We start from the raw sequence: 23,248 nt of genomic DNA, 5'->3' as shown, positions 1-23,248 counted from the left end.
ATGTATTCCCTTGACCTTGGATTTTTGTTAAACTTCCTCAAATGAGATAATATCAGTTAGACAGAGAAGCTTTTATTCTGCAGTTAGACGGTAAACAAAAGATATCAGTGTTAGGTATTTGACAATTGGCACACAAAGAACAAGACCTATCACAAAAGACCAAATCGATGTGCTCGAGGATGGAAACGTGTAGTCTAAAGAAGATGGTTACGTTAAATTGGTAGTGTCCGTTTCTATACATCCCAAATTAAATATTATGTAGAAGAGAATTTAAATGAATTCATAGCTCTTTCTCCAAATACTACCAAAACCAGTAAACGCGAGAGAAAACATATGCATCTCCATGCGCCTTGAAGATGTGTGTCACTCACAGACATCACTGAAAATGTTGTACTGCCACACTCTCCACAGTAAGACAACCCTAACCCTTTCAGTTATCTTTTAAATTTATCACTTGTTTATTTTTGTCATAATATCTTACTAATACAATCATAATGGTCGGTGTATTTTTTTCATCATCAATATGTATAAAAAATCGTAAGTTATAAGACCAACAAGAATGGTTTTTTTTGTTTGTTACATAATAAAAAAATGGATATATTATTTGAATTTTGTGTATTATTACAGCTGTCGGGTTTTGTATTTGTTTATCAAATAGTACATATCATTATATTTTTGTGTGTAGTTCGACCATTGTATACTTGATTTTATACTGGTTTAACACTGATGTTTTTACACAACACATTCAATAATCTTTATAAGAAACCAGAAATCCTTTTTTTCAAAAAGAAAAAAAGAAACCAGAAATCTGTTGACAAAACCCTTTTTACTGAACATATCAGTTGAAATAATTGACTTCAAATCTTAAAATGTGACCAAATTTTTTTTACTTCAATAACTAAACTTTACATAATTTTAAGAAAAGCTTACTACATTCATTAATAAACATTTATATACCATGCGCCAAATAAATATCGTGTGGCCTTGCCATATATTTCTTAAAATGTTTTTTAGTATGTTCAAATTAACTTAAAATGTGTTGGATATTTATTTTTTTGTCAGTGTCAGCCAAATTTATGCTTGCTTACAGCATTTCGTCCTAAACAGCAATGTTAACTAGAACGTGTTAACATTCTTTTACTTACTTTTTACACCAAAAACATTTTTTATACATAAGCCAATAAGCATGTTATTTTTCTCAGCTTTGACATTATAAAACATTCGGTTCTTTTTTGTTTCTTACGTCTGGAGTTCACTAGTTCAACAGGAAAAAAAAAACAGAATTTTAGACTGAAATACAGGGGACGACAAATAAGCCACAAAAAGGTTTGAATCTTAAACACTAAGAGTCTAATAGATGTTTTATCCATTAGAGTTCTAAATATGTATAGTTCTAAAAATGTATATGTGTATAAGTATATTATATATATAGTTGTAGGGTTCATTACTTTGGATGAGGTTCTTTACAAAAGCAATGGATTCCACAACTACATATATATATATATTATATATATATATTATATACATATATACATATGCATTTTTAGAATTCTAATGAATAGAACCTCCAATTGGAAATGTTCTAAGAATCTGCCGGATATCATAAGAGCTTTTAGTAACTAAGAAAAAAATTCAACTTATCTTTAAAATTACTTTTCTAATTCTCACCATTCAGCTAATATCATCTGGCATTGTTATTAACGTTGTGATGGGCCTCACAAATGATGAAACGGTCGGTTCTTTGATGAACGTTCTAACGGACGGCTCTTGTATTATTGTAGCCAGCAGGTTTGAGTCCCTCGACTCAATAATAAATCGTACTTTTACCGCCAACGTTTTAGAAGTTTGACTATTTTTCACAATGAGATACATTAATACTGTGTCCTACTGGTTACTGGTTCAACCCTAATTTTTAAAAAACTTCTTTACTGTACTATTATATGATCATTTAAGTAACTAAAGTTAGATGATTGAAAGATAAAGAGAAAGAGACAAGTTGTATGAAATAGAACGAAAATGTATATAATAAAAGGAATAAAAACAAAGGTTTTGATTAGACACACTAATAAAGACAAAGTATTTTAAAAAACGAATACACACAAACACTGATTAGTATTCCCTACGCCTAAGACCATCTCAAATTGGATGTTACTCCAATACTCTATTTTAGAGTAAAAAATAGAGTGATAAATAAAAAATAAAACAATTACTATATATATATAGAATAAAAAATAGATTTACACTATTATAGAATAAAAAATTGAGTGCTATTAAAATATTTTTACTATAAACTCTATTTTAGAAAAGAAAATAGATTAGAGTTGGAGATGTTCTAACCTTCTCTCACACACCTATAAATATCACTCTTTGCTTCTCCACTTAGACAACCACTAAAAAAATAAGCCTCTTAACGTTAGTAATTTATATATATCTTAAAAGAAACCTGTAAAGGATCTTTCATTTCCACTAGTATATCTATACATATACATAAATGGCAATGGAGTGCATCGCAACTCGCCCTCAGAGATTCAATGAAAACAAAACCGAAGAGGATCCTTCTAACTTCGATGCAAATCTCCTGAATCAGCAGTCAAACCACATACCTCAACAGTTCGTATGGCCTGACCACGAGAAACCTACCGATGATGTTCAACCTCTCCAAGTCCCTCTAATAGACCTCGCTGGTTTCCTCTCCGGCGACTCGGTCTTGGTCTCGGAGGCTACTAGACTCGTCTCTGAGGCATCAAAGAAACATGGCTTCTTCCTAGTCACTAACCATGGCATTGATGAGACTCTCTTGTCTCGTGCCTATCTGTTTATGGACTCTTTCTTTAAGGCTCCGGCTTGTGAGAAACAGAAGGCTCAGAGGACGTGGGGCGAGAGCTCTGGTTACGCTAGTAGCTTTGTCGGGAGATTCTCCTCCAAGCTCCCGTGGAAGGAAACGCTGTCGTTTAAGTTCTCTCCCGTGGAGAAGTGCCATTCCCAAACCGTTAAAGACTTTGTGTCTGAGAAAATGGGATATGGATACGAAGAGTTAGGGTAATTAAATTAGCAAATATTTTTGAAACGTTCTGTTGAATATCTAGTTACCATAAATAGACTGAAGTTTGGTTGATTTTATCCATGCAGGAAGGTATATCAAGAATACGCGGAGGCCATGAACATTCTGTCACTAAAGATCATGGAGCTTCTTGGAATGAGTCTTGGGATCGTGAGAAGACATTTTAGAGAGTTCTTCGAAGACAACGACTCGATATTAAGGTTGAATTACTACCCACAATGCAAGCAACCGGATCTTGCATTAGGGACAGGACCTCACTGCGATCCAACATCGCTAACCATACTTCATCAAGACCAAGTCGGTGGTCTTCAAGTTTTCGTGGACAACAGATGGCAATCCATTCCTCCAAACCCTAAAGCAGTCGTGGTGAACATAGGCGACACCTTCATGGTACTTAATTAGTATGATGATCAATGCATGCATTAGTAAATCATATAGAAAGAAAGATTAACTATTTTTGGATTTTTTTTCTTTTGTGTGTGTCATATTTAGGCTCTAACGAATGGGAGATACAAGAGTTGTTTGCATCGTGCGGTGGTGAATAGCGAGAGTGAAAGGAAGTCATTTGCATTTTTCCTATGTCTAAAGGAGATAAAGTGCTAAAGCCACCAGAAGAACTAGCAGGAGTTATCTCTGAAAGAGAGTATCCAGATTTTACATGGTCCACGTTTCTTGAGTTCACACAAAAACATTATAGAGCAGACATGAACACTCTTGAAGAGTTTTCAAATTGGCTTAAGAACAGCAGAAGTTTCTAAAAATGAGGAGACAATGATGTGACCCAGAAGTTGACTTGTAGTTGGAGAACTTCCATATGGGTTTTTAAAGAAACAAGTGAGATGAGATGTTCAAAACTTTGTTTTATCAATTATTTTGTTTTTGTGAAAGATAAATTTAGCAAATAAATATATGTTCTCCATCGGACTCAATTATGATATTTGGTTCGTAAATAATATATTTTTTAATATTATCTATTGATCATTTTTAATTCACTATGACTTTATTAAATGAAAACAGTACTTTATCACATATAACATTTGTTCCAGTACATACTTCAGTCCTCATTTAAAAAAGGGCTACATGAATGCCACACCGAAGCTAAGCAAGGGGACTCTTGGAGATCAAAGACAATTCCACCATTAGACTACAATTAAGATGTTGTCCAGTTCTATATTTTTAATAACTGTCAAAACGTAATAATAACTATGTCTATAGTGAGATAATAAAATGACTATATTAGTAGAAATATTAAATATGATTCTTTCATAACTCACAAGCAAGAAAAAAAAGTGAATCCACTCTGTGGATCGCTAAATCTATCTGGAGATTTTTGAATGGTTGTACTTGTGCCATGTAAGAAGACAATGTACAAAAAAAAAGACAATGTACTTGCTTTTGTCATCTTCTTTTATTTTATTCGAAATAGAATCTATTATGATAAGAAATATATATGTAAAGATAAGATAGATTGGCCGATGTTTTTATAGAAAGGGTCTACAATTGTCTTCTGATAATGTGTATATAGCGTAACTCCAGTGAAGTAATAATTGTAGTTTTTGTGCAAACGAAAATTTATATATCCAACGAATGGATCAAAGTTGCAAACCTATTAGCTTATAGGCCTAAATTTTTGCTAGGTTGATAGCAATACTTGTAAATTTCGAATGTTTACGCAAATACCTTTTTCTATTATTTTTTCTGATTTCTTATGTCGTCTATTTTATTAATTTGAAATAGAATTACGGAAATTCTCATGCAAAGCCTTACTTATATAGCAAAAGGAACATAATTATAGAAGTAACTATTTTATTATTCTGCTATTATATATGAATAATAAAACTATGTAAAATTGTTATGATATTACCAAAAATACCAACCCAAGACTAAACCAAATTTTTTGAAGAAAAATGAAGACTAAGAACCAAATTCTAGAAAGAATCTTACCAAAAAAAATTCTAAAAAGAACTATCTTTTTTTTATCTGGTTAATTATGCTATTATAAATTATGAGAAACATTACATAAACGATATTACAATCGATAATTTTATCTGTCTTATGAGAATTCATGCCTGAGTGCATCATCTTGAGTAGCAGAGAACTATCTTTTTAGAAATGAGAAAACCACATTAGCGTGAAAATTTGCTTTATAGTTTTATTACATGTATGAATAAGGTAAGTCAAAAATAACCATCTAGGGGTGGGCATTTTACTCGAAATCCGAAGTGGCACCCGAACCCGATCCGAAAAACCCGAACTGAAATCCGAACCGAAGTAGCAAAATATCCGAACGGGTATTGAATTAGGAGAGATTGGATATCCGAACCCGAACGGGTAATATCCGAACCCGAATGGATATCCGAAAATAACCGAACATATGATAATTAACCTTATATTTATAGTTTACATCTTTCATTTTATATAAAATATTTATATTGATACTACACATACTTTAAGTTCATATGATATACATACAATTACGTAGAAGATGATTTGCTATTCGCTTAAAATGCATGTCAAACTTTTTATTTCAGCAATTAACAAAAAGTTACATCCAAAATTTAAAAACAATAACCAAATTAATGTCTTTTTAGTTTGAAAATGTTATGTCCAAATCTATTAACCATGCAATCTATTAAAAATAAAAAATAGTTAAGTGAAAAGTTATATATTTAAATACAAGAAATTTGAGAAATTAAAATTTTCATTTTTTTTTCTTCAAAATCTAAATATCTGAACCCGATCCGAAATAACCGAAACCGAACTTAAAATACCCGAACCCGACCCGAAGTACAGAAATACCCGAACGGGTTCTACACCTCTATACCGAAATACCCGATCCGAACCCGAACGCCCACCCCTATTACCATCATTAGGTGAATCAGGCTTATACGACACCGTATTAAGTCTTTCTTGTTTTTTCCACTTATCCTATTTATGAGACAATACAAAGATCTCCAATACAAACGCATTCGTAAGCTTGCAAAATAAAATTATAAAAGTATGGTCCAGCAAGTGAAGTAACATGCTCCAGTAGATAACATGTTGCTCTTTCACTATCCAATGCATTTCTCTCTCAAAAGAATTGTCAATTTTTTTCTCTGAGAAAAAAAAATATCTATTTGTTAGATTACATTTTCATGATAAATGTCAGAATGTGTTAATATTATATCATTTGAGATTTCTTCCATAAAATGTTATTTGTATTTTTCCGAAGAAGATAGTACAAAAATCTGAAACTTAAAAGCTACGCTCCAAAACACATTTTCCCGTATATATTTATATACCAAGGATACATTATGCCACAGACAATTATATAATTTCTGGGGGCTAATTGTAGTAGTACAATAGCCAAAAAGAAAAGAAAAAGCTGATAATGAAGTATTATATGATAAACTCGATTTTTTAATCCTCTAGGAAAAGGAAGTTATGTCGAAATATTATGTGTTTTATTTTAATAAAGATTTATATATCTTTCTGGCAAGTTGCAAGACCCAATCTTTGATAAAAAAAAAAAATCGTGAAATGACATTGTTGGTACTGTGTTTTTCCTTAGGTTAACTTTTTGCTATACCATGGGTCGTTTTGTCTTTTGTGTTGTCTTTGTCTTCAACGAAAAACTAAACTAAACTGTAATGGCCAGAGATTACGTCGAGGAAGGGGTTCTTAAATATTTATTTAAAATGCTTTCTTGAATCTCGATCTATTGGATTCTATAGATAGATGCGATTAAGATTGCTTGAATTTTTTTTCAAAAACTTATTCTAATTCGTGGGAGTAATTTCATTTGCTATATTGTCTGTATCGTTGTAGCAAACTACTCGCCTAGTTTCTATTCGTTTTTTTTTCTTTCATGTGAATAATTTACACACCTACTTTGAGGTTGATTTTGACGCGAATTTACTTTGTGATTTTGTATAAGTGGATTGAATTTAGGCTCATCAGCCTTTTAAATTGGGCTAAAGAAGGGCTTCATAATGCTGTCTTGTTTGGAACTAAATCAGTGGCTCCCAAAATCTGGCTTGAGAGTTTTCAGTGTTTATAGCCCAACAAGACGAAGAGTAACAACTTATCATTATCGTCTCGAACCGAATCAATCAAGTAAACCATGCATACGCATACCTAGACAATTACTCGGTCTGTTTTTAAAATTACTCTCTATGTTTCTAAAAAATCCATATTCTAGTTTTTTCACACATTTTAATAAAACACATTAAATATATATAATTTTTTATGTTTATCTTCTTTCCATAATTTTAAACCAATAAATTCTTTCCACAATTTTAAACCAATAAAAAATCAATTAGTGCAGTTTAGATTTTTAAAACTTATAATTAATTAATAAAACATGCATGAAAATGTAAAAAATGAATTTCTTATAAACAAAATTTTTTTCTAAAATATGTATCTTTGAAAAAATGGAAGAAGTAATATTTACACAAACCAAGAGTCCAATGTATAAAGAGCTATCCATATTTTAATATTAACATAGAAGTCTCACTCACCAGTAAAAACATACGAGAAGAAGAAGCAAAACAAACAAAAAATGGTTCGATACTAGACATTTAATTTACATAAGAGAGACATTAAAATTAAAGCAACGTAGCAAGCCTTTCAAGTATTAGGAGTTTGATGAGACCGGAAGGTAGGGTTAGATGGTGTTGCAGTAATTATGACCAAACCATATGCTTTCAGGGACATGCGTGTTGAAAGTGAAAGTGACTGCTTTGGAGCTATGACTGAATATTTGAACACTCTCTGGAACCCAACCATCTGGACCAGACCTGTGAACATATACGTAGCAGATCTGGCGTACACATGGTCCATTTATCTCATATGTATCTGATGAACATCGCTCAAATGCTCTCGACCCTGGGTCGTCAAGCCTAGGTGCGTATACCTGGTCAAGAAAAACGAGAGAACATGCATACAAACTTTTATCTATTCTGAAACGTATATACTATGTTACAGCAAGTTGTAAATGGGACTCTAAATCATGAAGTTCCTCAAATATAAAAACATGGAAACTTTCCGGCTAATACACCAGAGTGGTCTAGTACTTTCGCTAGGATAATCTTAACCTGATTTCTGTAGCCATCCCCGAAAGAGAGGCTGATCTGGTCTCTCGTGTACCTAGGTGAGGAACAACTCGTCCTGATGATCACTGTGTACCTACAGCTTCCGAAATTCTGCATCCTCGGTCAAAAATACAAACAATATCAGACGGCTCAGAAAAAAAGAAAAAAAAATCAGAAAGAATCAAATAAAAAACCTGAATGAGATTGATATCAAATGATTCTGCTGCATGAGGCTTCGAGACATCGATGGATTTTGAAACAGTGAAGAAGAAGAAAAAGAGGAGTGTGAGGAGTTGCAAAGACGCCATTCTTGAACTTCTTGACATTACTGCCTGCGGGATACCAAGGAAGATAAATAGCAAAGAACTCAACGTGTCAAACCTTGCATCAATGAAATAAGCCACATGTCACAAACACATTTATGTTTTACAAAAACAAATTAAATAACAAGTTTTTCTCTATGGGGTTAACCGAGTTAGGTAAAATATAATGATGAAAAACTAATATGAATACAATTAATATCCTGTTCAAAACTAATAAATAATAAATATTTCAAAAAGAATAAACAGTTCACAACGTATCCGTGAAGGTGTTTTAATATGTTTGGTGCTGATTCTAGTGTAAGGACACGTTCAAATAGAGCGTTCAAAAGAAAACAAATTTGTCTTAAGGGGAGAGTAAACATGTGAAGCATAAAATAGCAACATGAGTCGGTTACGTGGCGCCAATTTTCCCATGAGCTCTCCACCTACTACTACAAGACCAACTCCATGCATGATTCATTTTCATTTTCAACAACATTTCAATACCAATCCTAAATAATATCATAAGTTAGGTCAATTTATGTTTTATGTGGAAAGAAACCATGGTGACGATTGGTTCAACTATGGTTCTAAAAATTTAGATGTAAAAGTTTAGTTGTAAGTAAATTGGTTGTAACTGTAAAGTTGTTACTGTAGATTTTTTTTACAAAGATTTTTGTTTTAGTTAAATTTGTTGTAGCTGTAAATTATAGACTGTAGATATTTTAAAATAAATATGTGAAATATGTGATGTACATAGAAAATAATTATTTTTTATCAATTAAATAATTTATATTAATACTTTTTATAAATTCTCAAAGTTTATTGTTATTTAAAATGTGATATATAAATAATATATATTTTATTTAAAATATTTTAATAATTTTTACAACACCCAAAATTGAATTAAATATTTATAGATGTTTTTAATTATGATTATCTAATTTATTTGATATTATAGATAATATTTTATTTCACAGATTCTACAGCCTATAAAATAAAGTTTTAGGTTTTTTACCTAAAATACATTAAAAAAAATTTGCTTTAGTTTTTTTTGCTGTAGCTTTAAAAATAAAGCTAAAGCATGATTGGTAAAAGTTTACGAAAACTTGATTTAGGTTTTAACTATTAAAAATAAAGGTAAAGTATGATTTGTAAAGTTTAGTGATTTAAAAGTAAATAACGCAAGTAAGTAAGGAGATAAAGTCCAACCAGTCACTTCCCATATATCCGGAAGTTTGTTGTTAAAATTGTGGAAAATGTCTTTCCAAAACACATTACACGGCTTTAATAAAAGTCTTTTTTTTTGTAACACTGATAAAAGTCTTTCAATCTCCTTTTTAAAGCACGCACATCCATCCATTAAGGACTACTTCTATCACAATGTATAAATTTTGTACATTATTTCATTGATGATCAAACACAAACATTGCAAATTTATGAAACTTCTACCATCTAATAAGAGCACATATATATAATATGCTTTAATACAACTGTGAAACTCAAGGAACAATTAGGTACTTCCTAATGAATGTCCTGCAACAAAAATTCAAACTCGTTTTAGAAATGTGATTTGATGGAGATGTGTTGTTTGGTCTAAATATAACTAAGTAAATGTTGAGACAGAACAAAACACTAGGTTTCAAATACCTGCTAAACATGCATGATTCTTCCCTCGCATTAAAAATCTCAAATCTCTTCATAGTCATCTCTAATTTGTACAAGCAAAATAATATCTTGAAAATTCTCTATGTAGATGAGATACAAGGAGCAACTAAATCAGTATCGGAAGTGAGACATAGCTGTAAGAAAAATGTGTTAATATTCATAAGAAAACACAAATTTAAAAAAGTTGAATATGATAAAATGCTCACTTACTTTTCTGAGAGATTCAATAAAATGTTCATCTTGGGAGTTTGTGACATTTGGAGCTTCAAATTCCTTCAATGAACTAAAACAACGGTGGTTCTCCATCTACATATATTACATGGTCCATGAAGATGTTGTAATAGTTTCAGTTTCAAGAACCAACATACAATAACAGTAACTTACCCTCGGAAAATTGTTTTCATGTTTGATTTCCGTTGTTTCACCAAATTTTCTTGATACCTATCAAGAATAAAAGCTTCATGAGTGTATGTTATTCTATGTTAATCAAATACCTTTTATGGATTATAGTTCTTGTTGGGAGAGGAAACCACCTTTGATTCTAGATGTCTAATCTTAGATTCATAAACTTGACTATTTGTCTTTGAGATGTGAGATTCCTTCACTCTCCTACTACTTCTAGACACAACGGACTTTGACCTGCACAAGATGTGAAAGAAACATTCTGAGAAATCTTGATTCCAGTTCGAGTAAATGCAAATAGAGAAAAAACTATGGACTAACATTAAGGAGTGAGTAGGATCATCTTTGGGTGCATTTTTAGCCTGCAATGGAGAATTATCATTATATCCAGAGAGATATCAACAAACAGCGTAGAAACTTTGTGTAGTGAGTTTTGAGACTTACACTAGAAGAACGTTCCTTGGCTCTAAGAGATGTCCTTAATTGAAACCTCTACAAAATATAAAGAAACAGAAAATTGGTGAGACTGTGGTATGAATATGAGTATCAATTATCAAAATGTCCTTTGAAAGATTTTGACCTGAAAATCTTGAGAGCCAGGCGTACTCTTTTTATGAGAAAAACTTTCTTGAACCTACAAATGCGTTCAGACACAACAAAGATTTGTATATACTGCTGCGAACAAGTTGCTTGTATTGAAAGAAACAAATAAAAGAATTTCACACTCACTGTTTTAGTCATTGTAGAGCTAAATCTCGCAACCTGCTCAGGTGCTGAATTAGCCTTAAACCTGAAAGAGATTCATTGCAGATAGGTAGTAAGCATGCCATTTGAGGAAACCAAGATTTTAAAGAAAGTCCTTACCGCTGTCTTGTAGCTCTTTGGGCAGTCTTAAGGTTAGGTTCCTTTGGAACAGTGACTTTTGATAACTGTATATACAAATATATTAAATAAAAGAAGATGATACTATAAATGTTTAGTTTATAACGTTAAGTGCATTACCTTCTTTGGAACCTTATGTACAAAGGGAGTTTGCTCCAACCTTGATATCTAATTACACAAAGGCGAGCAAGATTAGTCCCAAAACCAAAAATGGGTTTAAGATGAGAGAGCAGTGAGTATAAAAAGACCTTGCGCAAGAAGCCAGACTCAAGTTTTTGCCTTTTGGTATCTTGTGTTTGAGGCATTGATAATATAACAGAGGATGAGATCTTGCCTTCGAGTTTCCCTAATGATCTCTGACATCTACAAAACATTTTAAATTAGATAGAAGCTAGGGGAAAAAAAAAAAGACTCCTCAAGAGGAAACATGTTATAGTACCTTGTGAGAAGCTGAACAGAGTAAATGTCAAGAGGTTTGTTCTGTCTCGCCAATAAAGAAGCAGTGGGTCTCGTCAAAGTCGAGTTCTTTCGTAAGAAAGGTTTGTTTTTAGACTTTTGCGTCGACTTAGGAAGATAATTAGCAGTTTGGTTGTAATAAATGAACCCTAATCACCATATAAAAACCTTGAGTCGCAAGAAAACAGAGCAAAAAAACAGAGGAATTAAGTATAATACCGTTGTATTTATCCGAGACGGGTTTGGGGATCTTGAGATGTTTATCGTCGAATATACAGCTCAGATTAAGGCTAAATGCTGAGATTAAAAGGGATAATCATTGTCAAGAGAACAAAAATTTCCATCAAATTATCAAAAAAGATTGAGATCTTACGTGAAGGAGGATAGTTTCCAGCTGATTCAAACCAAAGCTCTGTTTCTGAATCGAGTTCCGGTTTGGAGAAGTCATAGAACCGAGGCGCGTCGAATTCGAAATCAATGTCGAATTTCTCATTGAAGGAGGGATCTTCTGCAAACATATCCGGATCCATCATTGTCTTGTAAGAAGAAAAAATGTGGAGATTTAAATCAATCAGAACAGAGCCATGATTATGATCATTTTGTTCCGTCTCTGGAAAATTTGTAGGAACAAGAAAAAAAAGGCAACGGCTCATACCTGTATGGCGTGGTTACAAAATAATGGTGTTTAAACGAAGGCCGTTGGCTAAATACAGAAGTTAAACTTATTACCGTTTGTATGAAATTATTAGGACTGATAAATAGAAATAATGTCACACTTTATTTAACCTTAGAAAAAACTATGGTACAAAGTTACACAAAGGTAAAAAAAAAAAAAAAGTATGTCTAACGGTTTAAATTTTTTATCAAAATCAATAAACTAAGTTCAAAGCTCTAAGCTTCTCATGCTTCCACTCATTGTTGACTTTTGCTATAAACTCTTCTGCTCTTTTTCTTAACTCATCGTCTTCTTCCTCTTCTTCAACATCAGCCTCACTGCTCTCATCATCATCATCATCATCATCCTCGTCCTCCTCCTCATCATCATCATCATGACAACAATGGCAGCTTTCTTTGTCCTCGTATTCGTCTGGAATGCTGGAGGGATCGGTCAGAGACTCATCTTGAACATCAATGACAATCATCTCTTCATGATCATGATCATCACCACAACAATCATGATCTTCAGAAGCAAGGTTGTTGAAGCTCACAGAGGAAGTAAAAGTGTTGTAATCTTGAGAATCCATCGAACCGGGTTTTGAGGATCCAGTGAGGATTATGACTATGATGAGGTTGCAGAAACAGAACATAAGAAGCGAGTTCGACGTGGCTTGTCCCACCAATTCATACGCTATGTCCAACATCTTTGCAGCCAAAGTAGACAAAAATAAAATATTACGAGAAGCGAGGGGGAGAAGAAGAGTCTTTGGTAGTTAATTCAGCTTTGGTGTGATAGAATAGAACAGAGGTTTTGGCGCGCTTTATACAAAGGGGCAAAAGTGTGTGAGAGAAGCTCCTTGTCATGAGTTGAGAAGTTTTGTGGCAATGAGGTGTGGATAGAAAGCTTTGATATCTTAAAAGATTGTTTTAGACTTGGGCTTTCTTAAATATATTATTTAAAGACCCAAAACACATGAGCCTTGGGTGAATGTGAAACTTCGATGCAATGGGTCCAAAACTTGTTAAATAATGTTTGTGGTGAACTTGATTGGCAACTGTTCATTTACACAAATAAAGTAAACGGAGAGGCTTTCTTGCACATTGCACCACTCACATGGCTGGTGGAGCTCATGATAATCCCAATGATAGACTTTTTTGAAATTTGGATAATTTATCCATCAAAGAAACATCGTCGTAATTTCAGTGAATCGATAATGGAGCTCATCATAAGGTCAATGATAATAGACTTTTTTGAAATTTGGATAATTTATCCGTCAAAGAAACATCGTAGTAATTTCAGTGAAATGTCGATAAACTACTTAAATAATTTTATATAGACGTAACTATATATTTCTTACACTTCACAACATTTCATAAAATATAATCCAGGCAACTCGTTTGGATGCGGAGATATGCCGATCACGCTTGAGAATAAGTTATATATTGGGCCGTACATATTGGGCCGAGTCGGGTCAAAGCCCATCTAAAGTATTCAACATGACCCGAATCTCATCTCATCTTCCCCAATTTGATTCATTGACGGGACTCGTCACGACACTCATCGATCCAGTCTCCTCCGTGACCACCACCGCCGCGACTCAGCCTCTCCGGCTTCTAATCGCGGTTCACGACCACCGTATCAGCTTCACATCATCGGAAATCTCAATTTCTCTCTCCAATTCTTACTAAAATTAGATTCATCACTCACACCAAAAATGATGGGCTCAGAGAACGACGAAGACTCCCATCTCCACGCCTCCAAGGAGGAGATGGAGAGTCTCTTCCTCCGCGACGACAACGGCAGCCACCACCTCTCTCCGCCGCCGATCATCGTCACTCCGGCAGATTCCGATCCACTCTCCTTACCTCCAAACGGCGGCACCTCTTACATCGAGCCTCCTTCTTACGCGGACGTTGTCTTCAGCCCTTTCGATGACTCAGATGATTCCTCAGACACACTCTCTAGATCTCCGTCTTCCTCCAGCTCCTCGGACTACATCAAGATCACTGTTTCCAGCCCCCAGAAGGAGCAGGAAGCTGCAAGCTCCATGCTTTCCGGAGGAAGCACTTACGTCACGTACCTGATTACAACGAGAACGAATCTCCCTGAGTATAAAGGTTCCGACTTTACCGTGAGGAGGAGGTTTAGAGACGTTGTTGCATTAGCGGATAGGTTAGCTGAGTCTTATAAGGGGTTTTGTATTCCGCCGAGGCCGGATAAGAGCGTGGTGGAGAGCCAAGTGATGCAGAGGCAAGAGTTTGTTGAGCAGAGGAGAGTTGCGTTGGAGAAGTACTTGCGCAGGCTCGCTGCGCATCCTGTGATTAGGTGTAGCGATGAGTTGAAGGTGTTTCTTCAGGTGGAAGGGAAGTTGCCGTTAACGCTGCAGATGGGAACAGGTGTGGCGTCTAGGGTGTTGGATGGTGGTGTCTCTGTGGTTGAGGTGGCTCAGCCGGCTAGAAGCGGTAGAGATCTGTTTAGGTTGTTTAAAGAGCTTAGACAGTCGGTTTCTAATGACTGGGGTGGAGCTAAACCAGCTGTTGTGGAGGAAGATAAAGAGTTTTTGGAGAAGAAGGAGAAGATGCATGATCTTGAGAAAGAGATCATTAATGCCTCTCAGCAGGTAGAGGGTTCGTACTTGTTTAACTTCCTTTTATTGCATCGGTTAAGCTTTAGTATGGTCTTTTGTAGGCTGAGACACTTGTCAAGGCGCAGCAAGACATGGGGGAGACGATGGGGGAGTTGGGATTAGCGTTCATTAAGTTGACTAAGTTCGAGAACGAAGAAGCTGTCTTCAATTCTCAAAGAGCTCGTGCTAATGATATGAAGAATTTAGCCACCGTGGCTGTAAAAGCTAGCAGATTCTACAGAGAGCTGAACTCTCAGACGGTCAAGCATTTGGTAATGTTGTAGATATGAAGAGTTTATTCAGCTCTCGTTTGGGAAAGGCTTTGGTTTTCATTAAGGAAGTGTTGTTTGATGTCAGGACACACTTCACGATTACCTTGGCGTAATGATGGCGGTCCAGGGAGCGTTTGCAAATAGATCTAGTGCTTTACTGACAGTTCAGACGCTTCTATCCGAGGTTTCTTCACTTGAAGGAAGAGCAGAGAAGCTCGAAGCTGCGTCGTCAAAGGTGTTTGGCGGTGACAAGTCAAGGATTAAGAAGATAGAAGAGTTAAAAGAAACCATCAAGGCCACTGAAGATGCCAAAAATGTAGCCATCAGGGACTATGAGCGGATCAAGGTGGTGGTTTCAGTCAGTGCCCATATACATAACAAAAGTTATATGCCGATTTGAAGTCTTATATGAATATGTATTTATCATGTCAGGAAAATAACCGGAGCGAGGTTGAAAGGCTGGACAGAGAAAGACGTGCAGACTTCTTGAGTATGATGAAGGGCTTTGTTGTTAATCAGGTACATTGTTATTAGATGAGTGAGGTCTTAATTAGAGAGAGTGATACATTGATATGTTTAAGGAAGTTCTTACATAAAATGGATGCTATCTTAACGTTATATGATCTCTTGCAGGTTGGATATGCAGAGAAGATGGCCAATGTGTGGGCAAAGGTTGCAGAGGAGACTAGTCAATACAATAGAGAGAGCTCTTAACAAGAGAGCAGCCTGTAATTTTCTTATTCTTATTCTTTACTCATGGTTTTGTGCTTTACTCAGTTTCACTTTGTGTAAAAGAAACAACAAAAACAAAAATAGTTAAATACTCCATAAACAAGTTTAGAAGATTTTATTACATCCAAGTCCACATATTGTCGAGGAATAAATTAACAAAAACTGAAATATTACGAGTAATAAAAACGAAAGGAGTGAATAAATTCAATAGTATACAAATATATGAATAATTTTATCACATTTTTGGCAAATGTTGAAAAATGGTATATGTTTAATAAGCTTAGGCTCGAACTCTTGACATGGCGGAGGTGGCAATAGCAGCAGCTGCTGCGTTTGTAGCATTTTGGTTAAAGAAGTTAAAAAGACCAGACCCAATGGTTTCTTGCTCCTCAAGAAACAAATCTTCAGGCGCACGAAACGCGCCGTGCACGGCCACAGCCATCATCCCAAGAGCCAGAGTAGACATCAAGAGCGAACCGACGCTCGTCATGAACATCACCACCACAGTGCAAAGACAGAGCATCCCCAGCGTCTCCAGGTCGGAGAACGTGCGTCCTCCGATGACCAGCGGCTGATCCGAGGGGCGGAACACGTAGAGGAAAAGCCAAGAAGCGGCGAGGGACGCGAGGAGGAAGAGCGCGAAAGGGTGAGAGAGGAGAGAGGCCGCGAGCAAGATTGCTACTAAGGTTATGTAGTTTGATTTGAAGTAGGAGAAGTTCTTTCTTACTCGCGACGCTGCTTCTGAGAGAGATGGTGGCCGTGAGAACGCTGACCGGTCGATGAGTTCAGCCCAGGGACGAGCGTCTGATGTAGCGTGACGGACGGAGGATACAACGCGGGAAAAGAGGACGCGTAGAGAGCTCAGCAACTGTGGATCACCACCACCTGTTGGGAGGTGATCAGGAGGAGTTGAAGTTGGGAGAAGGGGAGAAGCCATTGAGAGACAGATCTAGTTTTCAGACAAAGTCAGAGTGAAGAATATACATAAAAGAGAGAGAGAGATCTCAAAAAAAGTGATAGGCTTTCACGTTCGCTGGACTTTACTTCATAGTGTCGGCTACTAGCATGTGCTTTTAACTTCTTTTCTTTAAAAACAAAAAAAAAAACTACGATTGCCTTTGTGTGTGTATTACATCATGAGCCATAAAACATCATTACACCATCTTTCACTTTCTACGTCTTTGTTCTTACTTTTTACTAGTAACCTTGAAACTTGACACTTAAGAATTGGCAATTTGGTTGCGTGCATCTGAAGTTACTCATAGGGTTTTCGCTTTCTTCGACTGTGGACTCAGATTTTGTATGCATCAAGTTGGGGTAAAGGCTGGAGCAAATGTCTGAAAATGAGATCATTGGAACCAGAAGCTAATAATAATGCATGATGGGTCTTAGAGATTCGTTTGCAATCTCGTTATGGTTTTAATATTAAGTCAACAGATTTAAAGAGTAAAATTACTAAAATTTCAATACAAAACACTCTACTGGAAACTTAAACTGTCTTGTAATAGAGTTTTGCAAGCAACATGAAAGAGGAAAAAAATCTCAAAACACAGACAAGTAGCGAGTCTAAGACACAAGAGTAAAAAACCAAACAGCCTTTGGTAATAAATTTTTTTAAGCAGCTTGTTGAGCAGAGAGCCTCTTCCTAGCTTCCTCAATGATGGTAAGCTTAATACCTTTCCCCTTAGGTAGAGACACCCACGGCTTAGTTCCTTTCCCCAAGGTAAACACATTGCCCAACCTCGTGGCAAACTCATGTCCGGTTGAATCTTGAATGTGGATCGTCTCAAAGCTTCCCTTATGCTTCTCACGGTTCTTAATCACACCAACACGCCCTCTGTTTCTCCCTCCAGTCACCATCACAACGTTGCCGACGTCGAACTTGATGAAGTCCACAACCTTGTTCTCCTCGAGGTCGAGCTTGATGGTGTCGTTGGGTTTGATGAGTGGGTCGGGGTAACGGATTGTGCGACCGTCGTAAGTGTTGAGGTAGGGGATTCCCTTTTGCCCTAACTGGATCGTCCTAACCTTGCAAAGCTTGAACTGCAAGGTACAATTAAGTCACATTATTCTTCTAATTCCTATTGGTTTTTTTCTAAAATGTAGCACTAAAAATGTAAACTAAATTTGATTCAACCAATCATCAAAAAAAATTATAAAAGTAGTCATTTAACTCAATAAAACTAAAATTGATATAAGATTATCAAAACATAATGTATTTTAAAACACAAAAATCTCTTTAAAACATCTATTTATTTTGAAACATATTCTTCTAGGGGCTTTAAAAAAAATAGTAATTTTTGAAATACTAGTGATTTAAATGATAAGAATTTGGTAAGTACAAAAACTATATATTTATTACCAACATTTTTTAAGGTTTTTAATATGTGTATAAATACATAAATTTACATTATTTAAAAACAAACCAAAGCACACATTATTCTTTAGATCTCAATCAAAACTCATATAGTCAATGTTGCATACCTTAGCTTCCTCATCCCTGACGGAGTGGAGACGGAAACGTCCCTTGGTGTCGTAGAGAAGACGGAAGTTCTCATTCGTCTTAGGGATAGAGACAACATCTATTAAGATCAAAATGAAACTTAGTCTAATGATCATTTTATAAACATGAAGTGCCGAGAGAGTATTAAGAGACGTTACCCATGAAGCCAGCAGGGTAAGTTTTGTCAGTCCTGACTTTACCATCGACTTGGATATGCCTTTGCATGAGGATGGAGATGACTTCACGGTATGTCAAAGCGTACTTCAACTTGTTCCTGATGATCAGGACGAGAGGAAGGCATTCTCTAGACTTGTGAGGTCCGGAAGAGGGCTTGGGAGCCTGCAAGAAACAGTTTAAGAGACACATGTTACAATGAGTATGTAATGAATGGTATTGAAACACAAGTTTTGAGATTAAGGAAAAACGTACGAAGGCACCACCAAGTTTGTCAAGATCCCAATGCTTGGGTGCATTGAGCCTCTTCAGATGCTTCTTCAATCCTCTTGCCTACATTCAAAACATAAAAGGTCAAAACAAACACAAGCCAAAGAGACAGAACTATCACATTGGATACAGCCTCGTCGAAATGACATTCAACATAAGCCTCAACTTGTCAAACGTTACAGAACATGTGTTATAAGGCATGAAGCGACCAAACTAGAGAAGCCATTAAGACACAACCTAAACTACCATAGTAAAATATCCATTTCTACCTAGAAATGAGCAACCATTGAACGCACAAGAGATAGAGAAAACGTTGGGACAGCATTAACACAAACTGTAAGTAAAGGAAGAAGATCGGACGAACCATTTTTGTTGCGAGCACGACGACTTGTGATTATTTTTGCGGCGGCACTTACTCTACGTTTATATATGAAAAGGAAATAAACTAAAACCCTAGAGCTGTTCACGTTATATAAATATTGGGCTTTTTACTTAGTACAGGCCCAATAAAGGAGCAAACACACTTGTGGGCTCAGTTCGGATCTTAAGAGCATGAGTTGTTGCTGAGCTGGAGTTCAATCATTGGTCACGCATGTGACAAGCAGCATTTCACCAATACTGGGACCACACATGTGACTAGTCCAATCTTTGTATAAACCCATTTGTTGTATTAAAATATAACAGAAATATTTAACATTTTCTATGTATTTGTAATATCAATTGCATGAGAGGAATGTATTCATTATTTTACTACTCAGCCCATCAGTTACAAAAGTAGTGGAAATCTCAAGTAACTTTTGCACTACTGGAAGAATTTTGGAGCTTTTTTTTTTTTTTTTTTTTGAAACACTGATATTGGAGCTTATACTACTATATATACCCTCTCATGCCAAAGCAATTAATATCACATCTTAACCCAAAACGTATAATACAATGACCACTCTAGCTATGCTCCTTCCGCTTCTATTCATCATCCCATTAGCATTTGGGTTAAACCACCCAACATGTGACCTAACCAACACTCAAGACCAAGGCTCTACTCTAAAAATCTTCCACATAGACAGCCCGTGCTCACCCTTCAAATCCTCCTCCCCACTTTCATGGGAAGCGCGTGTACTAAAGACTCTGGCTCAAGACCAGGCCCGTCTACAGTACTTGACCAGCCTCGTCGCCGGGAGATCTGTGGTCCCCGTCGCCTCAGGGCGTCAAATGCTGCAGAGCGCAACGTACATTGTCAAGGCTAAGATCGGTACTCCGGCTCAGACTCTACTTTTAGCCATGGACACGAGTAGTGACGTGGCTTGGTTACCTTGCTCTGGCTGCGTTGGCTGTCCTTCAACGACCGCTTTTTCTCCAGCCAAATCCACCACTTATAAGAACGTCAGTTGTAACGCTCCTCAGTGCAAGCAGGTATAATAATTTCGTACTTACATACCTGACACAGTGACACCTACAGTTATAATAAATACGTTTCATGGAATGTTTTTGATTATATATAACTTTATTCTTCACACTTTTTATCACAGTTGCGTAGCTTCATTAATGATCATCATCGACTTTAACATTTTTGGCTCATGTATGCATATACTATAATGTAGTCGCATTTTAATATTAGCAACCTGAATTTGTTTTCGTTTTTAAGATCTGATTATGAGAATATTCCCCAATTAAAAAATTGTATTCATACTAATGTTTTCAAGGGAGTATATCACTTTATCAGATCTAGATTGTATTTGATGAATTATACGTATATATAATAGTATAATTTTTGTGAAAAAGGTTTTCACAGAGTGGGGTCCCATGTGGTTAATAATTGATTATTCCACCCGCACTTCCAAATAATCATTCACGGGACTACAGAACACACTGCACAACTCAGTCCGACACACTTCACTAACTCACGTGAACATTTGTCTTGCAGGTACCCAACCCCACGTGCGGATCAAGCGCGTGCTCTTTCAACCTCACATACGGAAGCTCTTCCATCGCCGCTAACCTCTCTCAGGATACGATCCGCCTCGCCGCTGATCCAATCGAAGCCTTCACCTTTGGATGCGTCAACAAGGTCGCCGGTGGAGGAACAATCCCTCCGCCACAAGGATTGTTGGGCCTAGGACGAGGCCCATTATCACTCATGACGCAAGCTCAGTCACTTTACCAATCCACCTTCTCATACTGTTTACCGAGTTTCAGGTCCCTAGCCTTCTCTGGTTCGCTGAGACTCGGTCCCACTTCTCAGCCCCTGCGCTTGAAGTACACGCCCCTCCTGAGAAACCCGAGAAGGTCCTCTTTGTATTACGTCAACCTCCTTGCGATACGTGTTGGTAATAAAGTCGTCGATTTACCTCAGGAAGCTATTGCTTTTAATCCCACCACCGGCGCTGGAACAATCTTTGACTCCGGTACGAAATTTTTTTTTTTGTAAGCCGGTTTAATCTCAGTTAGATTTTTATTTTCTACTTTCTGTTTGATTTAATTACAATTTCGGTTTAGTTTTTGTACCGGTTTATCGACTCTAAATAGTTCACCTAAAATCAATGTTATTAACCGACTATATGATATTATGATGTGCAGGGACTGTGTACACGCGGTTGGCTAAGTCGGTTTACGAGGCGGTGAGGGACGAGTTCAGGAGGCGCGTGAAGCCACGTAACGCTGTGGTGACGTCACTCGGAGGTTTTGACACGTGCTACTCGGGGCAAGTCACGGTACCGGCGATAACATTTATGTTCAAGGGAGTGAACATGACTATGCCCGCTGATAACCTGATGTTACACAGCACCGCCGGAAGCACGTCGTGCCTAGCCATTGCCGTGGCGCCGGAAAACGTAAACTCTGTGGTGAACGTGATCGCAAGCATGCAGCAGCAGAACCACCGTGTCTTGATCGATGTTCCCAATGGACGGATCGGGTTGGCACGTGAATTATGCTCTTAAAAAGTTGAATGAGACAGTATAATTATTTAAGAGCAGAGACTTGTTTGTTTGTTTTTGTGTTTTTCAGTTTTGTCCTTCACGTTCTGTTTGCTCGCACTACTATTCATTTCTGTTATTAGAGGGCGGTGGCGTATAGCATTTGTCCTATCAAGTCGTTTCTTATGTGGTTTTAACTCTGGAGATTCGGGTCAAAACTAATAGAATCCCCTATATATTAAAAGAGAAACACTACAACATATTTTTGTAGCCACATGTTATCACCACAATCATTCTAAGAATCCTTAGAAAAATATGTTGGTCCATATAAATATATAATAAGTTTTTTTATTAAACTAACCATAAATTAATCATAAATGTTTTTCATTGTTTCCTTAAATAAAACTCACGGAATTACCTAATGTGGCTAAAGTATATATGATAATTAATGATTTTGAATAATAAAGATTTGATAAAAATCAGTCTATTCTCTATCATTTTTAATTCATTTTAAAATAAATTAAATAACCACATTAACTATATAATAAAAATTTAGATTTTGCCGTATATGTTATATTTTGAATTTTAAAAAACGAATATAAATGACTAAAGTTGTTAAAAATCTCACACTGAAATTTTTGTGATCTATGGTTTAAAATTTATATTATAACAAGATACAAATGATTACGAAATTACATAAGTAGGAAGTCTCATTTAATAAATATCAGATATATGCATATTAATATTTTTTAAAAATAAATTATATAGCATATAAAATACATAAGTATTTTAATTTAGAATTTTATTTGAAATTTTTTGATAAACATTTTGAACAATTATTGACAACTTAATATTTAGATTTTAAACTTTGCATTGAATATTTTTAAAATTATAAATTACTAAAACTATTAAACATCCCATAAATTTTTTATTGTTATCATTGATTTAAAATTTTTGTTATAAGAAAAATACAAACGATCAAAAATAATATGAGTATAAATATTTTTTAACCGATGTAAATATTAAAAATGTACTATATATCTATGTTAATATCATTTAAACTTAATTTTATAACATATAAAATAGAAAAAAATATTTGTCTGGATAAAAAAAATTATTTAAGTATTTGTACCAATTTAGTTATATACGTAATAGTTACTAAATTTTTAATTATTCAATATGTATTTATTATTTTATAATATGTAAAAAAATATATAATACTTAAAAATAATTTATATATAATATTCATCCCGCG

At 35.5% G+C, this 23,248-nt stretch overlaps 7 protein-coding genes and 1 pseudogene across 10 annotated transcripts; 3 read left to right on the top strand and 5 right to left on the bottom strand.

Annotated features, from left to right (window-relative positions):
* The first annotated feature begins 2,259 nt into the window (after positions 1-2,259).
* LOC103855719 lies at positions 2,260-4,031 on the top strand (annotated as a pseudogene).
* A 3,482-nt stretch (positions 4,032-7,513) lies between these two features.
* LOC103855718 (embryo-specific protein ATS3B) lies at positions 7,514-8,637 on the bottom strand. Its single transcript, XM_009132734.3, has 3 exons — positions 8,331-8,637; positions 8,140-8,247; positions 7,514-7,958 (listed from the first exon to the last, which is right to left on the bottom strand). Exons 1-3 carry the CDS (start codon positions 8,460-8,462, stop codon positions 7,710-7,712), a joined length of 489 nt encoding a protein of 162 aa, XP_009130982.1. The 5' UTR covers positions 8,463-8,637; the 3' UTR covers positions 7,514-7,709.
* A 680-nt stretch (positions 8,638-9,317) lies between these two features.
* Positions 9,318-12,543, bottom strand: LOC103855717. 4 transcript variants are annotated; one of them, XR_004456785.1, is made up of 14 exons: positions 12,220-12,543; positions 12,066-12,143; positions 11,830-11,995; positions 11,639-11,753; positions 11,511-11,558; positions 11,373-11,437; positions 11,238-11,298; positions 11,089-11,142; positions 10,953-11,000; positions 10,640-10,870; positions 10,491-10,547; positions 10,317-10,412; positions 10,089-10,240; positions 9,318-9,974 (listed from the first exon to the last, which is right to left on the bottom strand). XR_004456785.1 is itself a non-coding variant. In XM_033288731.1 (13 exons), exons 1-13 carry the CDS (start codon positions 12,497-12,499, stop codon positions 10,187-10,189), a joined length of 1,353 nt encoding a protein of 450 aa, XP_033144622.1. In that variant the 5' UTR covers positions 12,500-12,543; the 3' UTR covers positions 9,318-10,186. The 4 variants fall into 4 exon arrangements, 3 of the variants coding, with proteins under 3 accessions (XP_033144622.1, XP_033144623.1, XP_033144621.1); XM_033288731.1 differs by having other exon boundaries at positions 9,318-10,240; XM_033288732.1 differs by having other exon boundaries at positions 9,318-10,412; positions 10,640-10,745; positions 10,830-10,870.
* LOC108871137 (nonsense-mediated mRNA decay protein 2) lies at positions 11,678-13,791 on the bottom strand. Its single transcript, XM_033288734.1, has one exon. It carries the CDS (start codon positions 13,205-13,207, stop codon positions 12,716-12,718), a length of 492 nt encoding a protein of 163 aa, XP_033144625.1. The 5' UTR covers positions 13,208-13,791; the 3' UTR covers positions 11,678-12,715.
* A 225-nt stretch (positions 13,792-14,016) lies between these two features.
* Positions 14,017-16,257, top strand: LOC103855715 (sorting nexin 2B). The gene is made up of 5 exons (XM_009132730.2): positions 14,017-15,124; positions 15,193-15,402; positions 15,488-15,748; positions 15,835-15,921; positions 16,036-16,257. Exons 1-5 carry the CDS (start codon positions 14,219-14,221, stop codon positions 16,114-16,116), a joined length of 1,545 nt encoding a protein of 514 aa, XP_009130978.1. The 5' UTR covers positions 14,017-14,218; the 3' UTR covers positions 16,117-16,257.
* On the bottom strand, positions 16,224-17,324 carry LOC103855716 (PRA1 family protein B6). The gene has a single exon (XM_009132731.3). The coding sequence runs from the start codon at positions 17,069-17,071 to the stop codon at positions 16,415-16,417; it is 657 nt and encodes a 218-aa protein (XP_009130979.2). The 5' UTR covers positions 17,072-17,324; the 3' UTR covers positions 16,224-16,414.
* A 235-nt stretch (positions 17,325-17,559) lies between these two features.
* On the bottom strand, positions 17,560-19,602 carry LOC103855714 (40S ribosomal protein S4-1). Its single transcript, XM_018658112.2, has 5 exons — positions 19,446-19,602; positions 19,067-19,144; positions 18,796-18,976; positions 18,619-18,716; positions 17,560-18,177 (listed from the first exon to the last, which is right to left on the bottom strand). The coding sequence occupies exons 1-5, from the start codon at positions 19,446-19,448 to the stop codon at positions 17,749-17,751; spliced, it is 789 nt and encodes a 262-aa protein (XP_018513628.2). The 5' UTR covers positions 19,449-19,602; the 3' UTR covers positions 17,560-17,748.
* A 322-nt stretch (positions 19,603-19,924) lies between these two features.
* LOC103855713 (aspartyl protease AED3) lies at positions 19,925-22,197 on the top strand. Its single transcript, XM_009132728.3, has 3 exons — positions 19,925-20,491; positions 21,003-21,483; positions 21,656-22,197. Exons 1-3 carry the CDS (start codon positions 20,015-20,017, stop codon positions 22,015-22,017), a joined length of 1,320 nt encoding a protein of 439 aa, XP_009130976.1. The 5' UTR covers positions 19,925-20,014; the 3' UTR covers positions 22,018-22,197.
* The last annotated feature ends 1,051 nt before the right edge of the window (positions 22,198-23,248 follow it).

Source organism: Brassica rapa, chromosome A03 (assembly GCF_000309985.2).
Source record: "Brassica rapa cultivar Chiifu-401-42 chromosome A03, CAAS_Brap_v3.01, whole genome shotgun sequence".
NCBI classification, from domain to species: domain Eukaryota; kingdom Viridiplantae; phylum Streptophyta; class Magnoliopsida; order Brassicales; family Brassicaceae; genus Brassica; species Brassica rapa.
Note: the sequence above shows the minus strand (reverse complement) of the source record. Positions and strands in the feature narration are given on the sequence as shown.